Source organism: Clarias gariepinus, chromosome 26 (genome assembly GCF_024256425.1).
Source record: "Clarias gariepinus isolate MV-2021 ecotype Netherlands chromosome 26, CGAR_prim_01v2, whole genome shotgun sequence".
Taxonomy (NCBI): domain Eukaryota; kingdom Metazoa; phylum Chordata; class Actinopteri; order Siluriformes; family Clariidae; genus Clarias; species Clarias gariepinus.
Genome location: NC_071125.1, coordinates 9366805 through 9379499, shown reverse-complemented (window position 1 = coordinate 9379499; position 12695 = coordinate 9366805). Strand labels below are relative to the sequence as shown.

The window sequence follows — 12695 nt, the reverse complement described above, 5'->3', positions numbered from 1 at the left end:
TCAGTCCAAAGACACCCAGATTAACTGGTGTTCCAAGTTGCCCATAGTGTGTGAATATGTGCCCTGTGGTGGATTGGCACCATGCCCAGTGTGTAACCCTCCCCATGCCCAGTGTGTAACCCTCCCCATGCCCAGTGTGAAACCCTCCCCATGCCCAGTGTGTAACCCTCCCCATGCCCAGTGTGTAACCCTCCCCATGCCCAGTGTGAAACCCTCCCCATGCCCAGTGTGTAATCCTCCCCATGCCAAAAGTCTCCTGGGGTAGGCTCCTGGCCCTCCTTTATGGAACTTCTAAGGCATATTTAATCACATGACTAGGGCTCTTTGCAATATTTAAAAAGGAATCATGCAACCCCTTCCCCCTCAAGCTGAAGCCACATGTGAGATGTCACAAGCATTTATTTTTTTTGATTAAAAACAGACCGTGATCAAAATAACCTCGAAAACAGTGCCATTTTCAGTTTGAAACAAGGACAACATGGAGTTAAATCCAGCAGTAAAAATGTAATAACAGCAGGCCTACATGCTCTGATGATATAGTTAATTTGTGTAATGAGGTAGACTGTGGAGCCTCTGGAGTCGTCATAGAGAAAAATAAATACATATCGAGGGCATGTTGAACATGTTGAAGCTTTTAAGGGTGTGAAATCTTCACAGCACAAACTGTAGCTCACTCTGTGTTCAGCACTGATAATGCCTGAGCGAGAAGGAGATGTGAGAGAGAAGAGATACGAACACTGCCATGGACCCACAAACAAAACGGGTTATGTAACACAACATCCATCCATCCATCTTTATATAGATAGAGTGAAATTCTGTGTGTGTGTGTGTGTGTGTGTGTGTCACAGGGTTCCTCAACACATGTAACAATAGGCAGAGACATCATTAAATTTTATGTCATACAGTGAGGTAATAATATCTCTTCGTTCCATTACCAGATCATCATAAGGTGGAGTTAGGCTGTTGGAGCCGCAAGTAACCTCTAGAATTAACAGCATTGTCTTATCCTAAAACTTGTTCCAAAATATATTAAAATATCTTAAAAACTCAATACAACACCCCACAGTGCAATACCCAGCCAACACTTTTGAGTCAAGTGGAGTTCGCAGCAGTTTGAAAGATGGTGATCACATGACTTTTCCACATATTATGCATAAATCTTTATAAATTAATTTTTGGCAATGCTTTCAGTGCCTAAAGTGTCATGCATGTTTAGAAACAACTTTTTGTCTATTTTGTTTATGTTTCATACCTTTACATCCCCAGAAAACATTTAAGAGGAGCGTTTAAGTCAAACTGGGACTTTTGATTGTGAAGAATACCAGAACACAGTTATGAGATTAAAAGCATTTATACCTCTATATCATCCCCTGCTACACTAACGCACTTATCCCAGTGTTTCACTAGTGATTGGATACTATCACGGTAGAAAACTTGAACACCATTCATACAGTATGTGAATTTCTTGTATAGGTAAAAAAAGGTGAGAGGCAAAAAAAAAGGTAAGCCAAATACGTTGTTTATGAAGTCTACATTATGTGCAGCAGGTAGACTTTGGAGATTTAACTAAATTCACTTCATTAAGCTGAAGGCAAAATCATGGTTTTTATTATTATAAAGTACAGTAAGAGTTCCTTACACATTTTAGTATATTTACCCCATGCCTAAATCAGTTAAAGAAAAACAATCACTGCTTTTTTGTTTGTTTGTTTGTTTTTTAAGAGTCACGGTCAAAAATCACACCTACATATATCACTTGAATTCTCAATTCTGATTTATTTAAAGGTGATGATTACATTTCTATAAAAGCAGATCTGATTCTCATGCTGGCTGTAATAAAAAAATCACAGGTTGATATTAATGCACTGGTTATAATATGTTATTGTTTCTATAGTAACCTCTAATTCAAAACAAGTTGCATGATGGATAGGTTGCATGTTATTTAACAAATTAGGACGCAATCCTTGATATCATACCGCTTGAAGAGGTTCATTTGATGTTTACACTGATCTTTAGTGTCAGTCTTTTCTTTTTTTTTAAAAAAAGGGTACATTTTTCCACAAAGGAGAAGAAAACAGAGTTTTTCGGTTTTCATCATTTGTTACTTTTATTTATTATCAAAGGAGAGTGAAAAGAAAGGCATGTGAGGAAATGATGTTTATAGCTGTTATAATGTCAGTAATAACCAGAACTAACATTAAACTCGTTCTGTAATACTAAATGTACTTAAAATGTTTTGAAATGTACAGTCACTTCAGGGTAAGCTCTGTGAAACAAATAATCCTTCAGGAGTTAATAGTAACTCCGCTTTGCCTCAGGGCACGTCACATCATCACATCTTGGATTATTTTCCTCTCTTGATTTTTAGTCCTTACTTAATCCAGTTAATCTGTACACACAGCGAACGAACAGCCACAGAGGACTAGACATTTTAATACCGAGATATCAGTAACAGATAAATGCTGGTTCAGGAAACGAGAACCATTGACATGAAATAGAAATACTGCTTTAAACTTGTTAAAATAGCACATCCTAGTGGAGACCTGTGTCTGTGGAGTGTTACGGGAAATCCTGGTTTGCTGGCATGCTTCTAGTGTTTCCGAGATGCTAAAAGTACTCTTGCCATGGTGGAGTTTTGTGGTTGTGTGTTAGTCTGTAGGTGTTTGTTAAAGGCGATGTTTGAACAGATAATGGCCTCTGCTCCAAAATCACGCTATATATCATATTTAAAGATCTTCAGTGCGTTACAGAGATTCTAGATCTCTAGCTTGTGATTCTATGGTTATGTAATCATTTCCTGCCGCACCTGCACGTGATACTTGACACAAAATATCCCTTAGGGTGTGTGTGTGATGCTACTGTGAAAAAACTGGCACTTGCATGTACAGTATTTGGCACTATCAGCAAAACTGGAGATGCACATGACAAAAAAGCTAAGGCGTTTCATCTGTATAGCCTATCAGCTTAATTAATAATATAGCTTTCTCCCTAGAACAGTGTCTATACTGCATAACTCTAACTTGCTGCAGATGCTAGCTGTTTATTTCTAATACACATGTTTTTTGTTTGTTTGTTATTAGTATTCATATTATTATTATTATTAATATTCTCCTATGCTGTATTATTGCTGCCCTGTAACCTGTAATGCTGTTAACTCGTAATTCCTGCCTGTTTCTTCCTGGTTATGGGCTTCCCATGAGCAGGTAGAATGTGAGCGCGACGATGAGCAAGAGGCAGAACGGGGATGAGAAGGTCTGGTAGGCCGTAGCAGGCATGAAAATGTCCTCGTATTTATAAATGCTGATCATGCGATCAGACACCGGCGGTGCATCAATGTCGTGCCTCGTTATAGAACCTGAGGGGAAAATAAAGACAGGAGTGTTAGAGCAGATATTGTGGTGGTGATGCTGTTGCATGCAGTTGAAAACATATGGAAATGCAACAATTCTGTGTGGAGTGTAGAGTAGTCTGAGTAATGTCTGAGTAGTTTATGCAACTATCTGATCAACCAATCATGTTGCAGCAGAAGAATGCATGAAGTCATAGGAAGAGATTTAATAAATGGTTACATCAAACACTAGAATTGGGGGAAAATGTGATCTTTAACCATGGAATGGTTGTTGGTGCCAGATGACTGATTTGAGTATTTTTACATGCACTAATCTTTACAGTTTACACAGAATGGTAAAAAAAAAACATTGAGTCATCAATTATGATCAAACATGCTGCAGGAAGTTTTGCTGTTTCATTGAATGTTGCAGTGTTGGCATGTATAATTATAATAGAATAGAATAATATACTGTTTATATACTGTACAGTATATATACACATATACAGTATATAATATAGTAAATTATACTATAATTTACTATACCTATACGTATATATATTAACATTAACATGTGATTAACATCCAAAATATTACTCTTTAGTAATTTTTTTGGCTACTCTACCCACCTCTGTTGATGAGAAAATTGCTGAATTGGTTCAAGATGATAGAAGGATATAATACCTTAATTTGTCAAAATTATTCTTTACATCTATGGTAAGCAGAAAAACATCTCTGCATGCACGAAACATCGATCCTTAAGATGAATCATGGGCATACAGTAATATCAACCTAAACGTTCTGAGGACCACTTGGTCTTTTTCCAGGCTTTAACTGGGCGAGTCTGTGCCCATGATAGCCTGAGATTCTTGCACTTGGATGAGAGTAGTAAAATCTAAAGAGCTGTGCAGTAGCTGCTCTAAATCACACCCATTGACCCCTTTATTAGGTACAACAGTTTAAATGCAAACGTAAACTGTCAGCCAACACATGGCAGCAACTTGATGCATTTAGGCGTTTAGACACGATCAAGACGAGCTTCTGAAGTTTAATCCGAGCATCAGAAAGGGGAAGAAAGGTGATTTAAGTGGCATACACTTTACGCCTCTTAAAGTCTCACAAAGTTAAAATCATCTCAAACTGGTTTCTTAAACATCACAATGAGGTCACTGTACTCAATTGCCCTCCACAGTCACCAGATCTCAATCTAATAGAGCTCATGTGGGTTGTGGTTGAACAGGAGATTCCCATCATGGATGTTTTATTATATACATAGGCTACTAAATATCTTACAACATCATCTGCACAAGCAGGATATTAAAACACTCCCACCCACATCTTTAGTGGCAACAACTACAAACTTGAAGAAATGTAAGACTCAGATTGACTAGACTATGAAAGAAAGAATGTAACCTCACTCTCTGTTTTTAGTAAAATCCAGATACAGTGTTTGAAATACTAGCAGATAAAGATCACAGCATTGTTTAATACACACATACCCTGTATTGCAGGACCCCAGGCAAACAGGTAGTACCAGCTGAGGTGAAGGTCCACCAACGTTTCCTCACGTGGCACGTGAAGTGGACGCTTAAAGCGACAAGTCACTCGATTGTTCTCGAAGAGCCCCTCCTCATCCCGGGCTGGGTTTCGCCTGATCTCTTTGGCCCACTGGCCTACGTTATAGAAGTGATGGATCCTCACCCGGCCGTTGTCATCGTGGACACAGCCCATGACATCATCACCTCCCTAGCAGAGATATAACAGATTACAACCATGGCTTCCCTTTAATTCTTGTATGTTTTACATGGGAACATAGACACATGATGGGTCTGCAATTAATTGTTAATGTTATTGCTTTTATTTATTTATTTTAAATCTGTATGTTTCATTTGAGTCAATTTAATTACTTAGTATGATAAAATCAGTAAGCAGCTGTAACAAAAAAAACAGGACACGACTGTGTGTGAAGGGGGGATATAGCTCCATCGTTATGCCAAAAGTATCCCAGTAAACCCATTTTAATGTAATCGTTCAAATTTACTGAACAACATTTGTACGACCGCAGATCAATTCCTGCTATCTGATATCACTAAAATGAGGATGGGCTGTATGTTGAGTCTGGTTCCTCAAGTTACCATTTTCTTATCAGAAGAAAAGCCGACAGCAACCCAGCCATCCGTGTCTGCGCTCATCTCAAACTCAACATCTGTACCAATGCGCCTGTAACTTAGGAAATAGTCACATGATTCTGCATCACAGCCCGGCTTTCCATACCTACACACACACACGAATAAACAAAGAGAGAGATAAAAATACACAATATATTATACTTTAACAGATTTTTTTATAGGTACTGTTCCGCCAGTTTGGTCTAATTTGGCTTTGTCCAAGTACATGGAGTTCACATCAAGCTCACTTCTGTTAGTTACATTAGTTAAAGTGTTTCAGTACTGTACATTTCAGATTCTCAAACATATCCCGGAATAAAGGTTGCTGCATAATGCTTACAAAGTACATTACCAGAAAGGTGAAGTTTGATAACAATACACAGCATAACTGTTACTTGGTGCTTGAGTAGCTTTATTAATAGATAAGTTTTACTTCTACTCCACAACATTATACAACCAATATCGGTACTTTTAACTTCACTACGTTTGCATGGTGTTGCGTTTCCTAACCAGATTTGTGTGTAGTATATGAAGCATGAATATAGCAATTGCATTTCATGTTGTAGAAAGTGCACAAAACAAGTTAGCCATGGAGTACATGGAGCAGCTGTCACATATTAGAATGTATTGCAAAGCTTACCGTCTAAGAAAATTTATCAAGACCTTCTGACCAATCAAAATCAAGCATACAGTAGTGTTGTAAAATAAGCACAAAAGTTCTACTGCACAGTATATGAGTTTGTTTAAATATTAAACTTTAAGCTCACCTGATACAGCCTTTTGTTACTCCACAGTCACTGACTTTGATGCGGGCAAAAGGGTCAACAGGAGGGGCTGTTGGGAAAGGATAACCTGGGAACACAAAGCAAAGAGGATAGGAGTGGGTCTCCAGGGGTTTTTATTGGTTCCAATAATTAAAAACTGTAATGCTATGGCATAAAAATAAAATTTGTACAATGTCTTGCTTGGGAAAGAAGCACATATGGGTGTGATTGTCAGGAGTCTATATACATTTGACCCGATACTGTAGTGTAAGAGCTCTGAAGAACTCGATCGGTATACCAAAGAACAAATGTCATTTGAAGAACCTGTGGAAGTGGGCATGATTGTAAACTAGGTGTCGGAAATGTTTAAAAGCTCATGTGCATATTATGAACATGTTGACATATGATCACAGACAACATACATACTGTAGGATCTGATTATGTACAGAAGTGTCACTTTCTTCAGAGTAACAAATACTCAACCTAAGTTAAACCCTCTGGACCTGTGGAGGTGTTTATGCTCTGATTGGGTCATTCTAACACATTCATGTTCTTCTAAACCCCTATAGTAAAGCTTAAGCAGTATGATTAGTCTCAAGTTTTCTTCTGAGATTGTCCTATACTTATTCATGCATCTATATAATTCAATTTTATTTTATTTATATAGCGCTTTTAACAAAGAAAGATCTCAGGCATTGTCACAAAGCAGCTTTACACAATCAAAAGAATTATTTAAGTTTGTATGGAATGTGAATGTGTGTGAATCAAAATGGTCAGATAGTCCCTGGTGAGCGAGCCGAGGGCGACAGTGGCAAGGAAAAACTCCCTGAGATGGTAATAGGAAGAAACCCTGAGAGGAACCAGACTCAACAGGGAACCCATCCTCATCTGGGTGAAACAGAGAGCAGGAATTGATCTGATTCATACTGTTTGTTAGGTGGCAGGCAGTTTAGTATAACAGTTGATGGTAATTGATGTTAATATCATCTCACCCTCAAACCCTGACCAGCTTCCACTGCTGAAAAAATAAACAACATCCCCACAGCATGACTCTAACACGTTGTTCTTCACTGTGGAGAAGGTGATTCGGCCAAATTTGTGCCAAGGTTGAACAATTCTAATCAGTCAAGGACAAAGACTGATTTTTTCACATATTCACAGGATTCCCAAAACCAGAAGGCTTTTCTCCTGAACTGTTCCTCTATAAAGCTGAGCTACAGTATGTGCAGTGTCCATGCTGTAGTTGTCCTTGTCCTGTCTAAGCTGATCTTTCCCGCTTCTTATATTTAAATTTACATTCAGGCATTTGGCAGATGTTTTTATCCAGAGCGACTTAAAAAAGTGCATTGAAGTTTTTGTTATTGGATAGATACTTACACTGCGTTACAAGGTTATTAACTAAGTGCTATCAGTCAAACACCTTCAGACCTTCAGTCAGGCTCCTTCAGACCTTCAGTCAGGCTCCTTCAGACCTTCAGTCAGGCTCCTTTAGACCTTCAGTCAGGCTCCTCCAGGCCTTCAATCAGGCTCCTTTAGACCTTCAGTCAGGCTCCTTCAGACCTTCAGTCAGGCTCCTTCAGACCTTCAGTCAGGCTCCTTCAGACCTTCAGTCAAACACCTTCAGACCTTCAGTCAGGGTCCTTCAGACCTTCAGTCAGCCTCCTTTAGACCTTCAGTCAGGCTCCTTCAGACCTTCAGTCAAACACCTTCAGACTTTTAGTCAGGCTCCTTCAGACCTTCAATCAGGCTCCTTCAGATCTTCTGTCAAACACCTTTAGACCTTCTGTCAGGCTCCTTCAGTCAAACACCTTCAAAAAATTTTTTTCCATTTTGCACAAATTGACCCACTTGTGCTTTGGAATATTTTTAGAACCAAGACCTGATCAAAGTCAGTAAACAGATAGTGGCCTGTTCTTCTGAGTCGCATGAGGCAGAGGGGGCGTGGCTTAATCCTGAGTCAAGGTGCTGTCCGCGGTGCTGATTCAACAACACCTGCCTCCACAACAAGGCACGAAATCACACCTTCAGTCTATTAATATATATATTTTACCATAAGCTATTTCTAACATAGCTATAACGTCCTTATGTATGTCCAAAAACAGGCCTACAACAACAGAGCTCCCATACACAACAACAACAACAACAACAAACACACATATTGAGATAAACACCCAGGCAGTTTGCACTAACCCAGGTCCTGCTCACCTTCATCTGAGAGATATCTAGACTCCAGGAACTCCGACGCGAACGTGCTGTAGGAGTCCTTGTGGTGCTCGTTGTGTCCCGGCTCTCCGTGCTCTCCATGGCCGCTCCGCAGTGCGTTGTCGTCGGTAGGGCTTCCTGAGCTCAGCCGCCACAGGCTCGGCTCCAGCAGCAGCACCAACACTCGCGCGGGAAACATTATGGATCGAAACCAAGAATCAGGAGCTGCGATGTACACAACGTCTTGAGTCGCATTCCAGTGTGTAACACTGGGGGGATATGACGCTGATTAGATCATGTTCATGAATGGAGGAAATTCAGCTAATAATAACGAAGATGATGGAGATGGTGATGCGAAGGGGGTAATAAGGCTGTACCAAGTACCCCAGAGGGGGGGGAGGTTAGGACAGGATGCACACAGGAGCTTCGGATAATACTGTACTCACTTCCTGGATTTGATTTGACACAAAATATTATTTGATTCATTATAAAACCCGAACCTTCTGTAAACCCACTAAAGCCCAATATTTTTTAGTCTTTTAATCTGATAGCCCCCCCCCCATTATAGTCTCTCCCCCTCCTCATATCAGTGTCCAGACTGCCACTGTGTGTCTCCAATAAGAGAGCACTACGTGTCTGATGGAGTAGAGTCATGCCTGTGGCTTATTTTACTGCCATCATGGTCACATTCACAACCTGACAGCAAGTCCAATTTAATCCCGTACTACTAGTATACTCTGTGTAAAAGCCTAGTCCATATAATATTACTGTAAATAAATGTTGTTTTGCAAGTGGCTTAGCACTGTTGATGTGCACCTCCGGTTCGAATCGGACCGTCTCTGTAAAGTTTGCACGTTCTCCCAGGGCTTAGTGGTTTCCTATCACACAGTCCGAATAAATATGCTGTTTGGTATTTCCAAATCGCCTTATTGATTGGCTGTGTGAGGACCTTTTGGAAGCTCCTGTCCAACATCCAGCCTGGGAACATCCCACAAGAGCTACTGTGTTGGAGCTGCTCTGACCCAGTTGTCTAGCCATTACAATAACTGCATTTTCAATATCTCATCACAATATCAGCTAGAAGTAGGAGGGATACATTAGGTAGAAAGGGAACTTTTTGTCTGAAGTTGATGTGTTAGGCCAAAAAAAATGGCCAAGCGTAAGGACTAGAACGACTTTGACAAGGACCAAATTGTGATGGCTTGATGACTGGGTCAGAGCAACTCCAAAACTGCAGCTCCTTTGGGATGTACCCAGGCTGCAGTGGTCAGGACCTACCAAAAGTAATCCAAGGAAAGAAAAGCCGTGAACTGGCAACAGGGTCATTGGTGGCCAAGGTTTAAGGATGCACATATGAAGTGAAGGCTGGCCCATGTGGTCCAATCCAGTAGAAGTGCTAGTGTAGATCAAATTGATTAAAAGGTATGAGAACACACAGTACATCACCGTTATGGTGGCACAAAGGGGGACCTACTCAATATTAGACCAATGGTCATATTGTTATGGCTTATCAGTGTTAGTTGTAATAGATGACTGAACATGTCATGTAGGTATTGGTAATAATGCTGAATGTAATCACCTGCACTTAAATTTCAAAACTGCAACACAAGCAGCTCCTTTCTTCTTTCCTTCCTTCCTTCCTTTTTTTCTTTCTTTTTTTCTTTCTTTTTGATGGTTAACTAAGATCAGGAATATTATGTCATTTTAATTGTGTAGGAACTATACAATACTGAATTATTCCATTAATTATTCCATTCTGTATACTTTACGTGTTGATTGGTTCTCTCACAATTCATAGTCAGTTGTGCTTATGGAAACAATCTTCTGTAGGTGTTCCTAAGTATCTTGAAAAACCAGCAGGAATATATTACTGATGGCAATGATAGTAAGTAACTTTTGACTTAGCTCTCCATTGCCTTTTGACTTCTACTTGATCTTGTCTTTAATTACCTTTTGTAATATTAATAATCTAAGTTTTGAGCTTCATTTTAACCCGCCATGTTAAAGTGCATTTAGAAATAACTATTGCACCATTACCATGGGACCGTCATTAGACCATTGTGGGTTCTTGTTGTAGATGGACTAATTTCATTCATATTTTCAGCACACCAATGAAGTTTCCTGCTGTGGAAAATGTGGTCAAGCAGATTGTCATCCCTCCCATCCAGAGAGCACAGCCAATTTCCACCCACTAACTAGTTTTCCCTGATCACATTCATCTTACCAGAAGTGGGGAGTGAGAGCTAATGCATGCTTCCTTTGACACCATCTTTATGAATTGCTGTTTGTGCTAAATAATAGTCAGACCCACTTGGATGAAACCATTAAAGTTCTCTGTGCATGAAAGCAGGGCCAATTATGCAGAGCCTTTTGAACTGCCATACACAAATAGCTGTAGCATCTTTAAGATACAAAGTCTCCTGATGAAAGGGTGAACAGATAGTTTATCTCACCACTGGGGTAAATAACAATATTTATCAGTTTCCATACCAATTTCAATATCCATCTAGCCATCCATTGTCAATATTGATTATCCTGTAGAGGATCACAGGGGCTAGGAGCCTGCCAGCTTATGGAGTGCCAGCTTATTGCACAGCACAAGCCACCCATTTAAACTGTGGGAAGAAACCAGAATCCCTGGAGGAAACACACCAATCATTGGAAGAACATTCAAACATTTTCAAGCACTGAAAGAACTATTTCGATCAGTTCTTGAAAAGGTTGATATTGTACACAAATGTAGCAGCAGGATGCAAGACTAAAAACACAATCCTCAATGACGTGATAAAACCAGGAGTAAGACTAGTGAAAGAAAAATGTCTCTTTATGCAGAGTCAGTTACAAAACCAGTATTGCTTATAATAACATATTATAAACCTTTTCAGAAACTTGTCTGGACCACATTAGGGATGCTGCAATAAGAGCAGTGTTAACAGACTTAAGAATGTGACTAGATGCTGGCCAAAGCATTTGAGAAACTTGAAAAATAATTTTATACCAAGTTGAGAAAGAAGACTTTGTTAGACCACTCTGCACTGTTATACTAGGCAATTAGAAAACAGATGTGGTGAAAAAAAAAAGAAAAATATGTTTCTTTTGTAAGAATTAAAAGAGACCAATAAAATAGCCACGGAGACCATGGACTTTCCAAGAAGGCAATGATATTAGATAGTGCAAAAAAAAAGAAATAAAAAAACCAATAGCACTAGCATTCCTGATATTTAAAGAATCGGTCTGGTAGAAAGGTTCTATGTTAAGGCATTTAGCCATTCCCAGTCCTCAGAACCTTAGCTCAGCTGAAGCAATAAACATGATCATATACTTCATAAACCCAATGGGGGCTTAGTTTGGTCTCAACATTACAACAAATATTAATCGACATTATAATTGACCTTACAACAAATAAACCTCAGGCACTAAGGTCACTTTATCTATTATAATTTATATTCCAATATCAAAACCTTCAGTAAGAATTGTAACAAGCTAACACCAAGAAAATACTTCCACACCAAACAGGTTGCACTCCTCTTAGATTCAAGATAATCACTTGTTTGTCCCCTTAAAAAGCTACTATGCATGAGTTCACAGCTGAAGGAGCACTTAATATTGGATATTCACTTAAATTAAATTGTATTTGTATAGCGCTTTGTCAACACTCGTCATTGTCGCAAAGAAGCATTGCACAATCATAAGAATTATGGAAGTTTGTATGAAATGTGAATGTGTATGAATTAGTATAATCAGATTGTCCCTGATGAGCAAGCCAAGGGTGACGGCCACGGTGGCAAGGAAAACTCCCTGAGATGGCAATAGGAAGAAACCTTGAGGGAACCCATCCTTATTTGGGTGATAATGTAAAGCAGGGATTTGTTCTAATCCTAGCACTGTTTTATTAATTTTTTTTTCTTGTTGAAAAGAATGAAGGAGACTTCAGGTGCAGTACAGGTTTATTGCATGTTGTTGTTTGTTCTTCTGGCTGCTCCTGGTCGCCACAGTAGACCATGGGTATGAATGTTATATGTTCTTAAAAAGTGTTTGATATAACTGATTCTGTCCTAAAGGCATGGGGTGAGCCTTTATTTTCACTAAATTAAAAAAATTAATGAATGAGTGAATAGAATGTATGAAATGAATGGAAAATGAGCTCAATGATTTTAAAGATGTACTATAGCAGAATAGTTAAATACATTATTATTATTATTATTATTATTATTATTATTTACACATTTCCAG

General features: G+C 39.1%; 1 protein-coding gene across 1 annotated transcript; it reads right to left on the bottom strand.

Moving 5' to 3' along the window:
* Positions 1-2080: 2080 nt before the first annotated feature.
* LOC128513950 (DOMON domain-containing protein FRRS1L) lies at positions 2081-8798 on the bottom strand. The gene is made up of 5 exons (XM_053487527.1): positions 8466-8798; positions 6264-6348; positions 5464-5602; positions 4828-5074; positions 2081-3355 (listed from the first exon to the last, which is right to left on the bottom strand). Exons 1-5 carry the CDS (start codon positions 8659-8661, stop codon positions 3183-3185), a joined length of 840 nt encoding a protein of 279 aa, XP_053343502.1. The 5' UTR covers positions 8662-8798; the 3' UTR covers positions 2081-3182.
* Positions 8799-12695: the final 3897 nt, after the last annotated feature.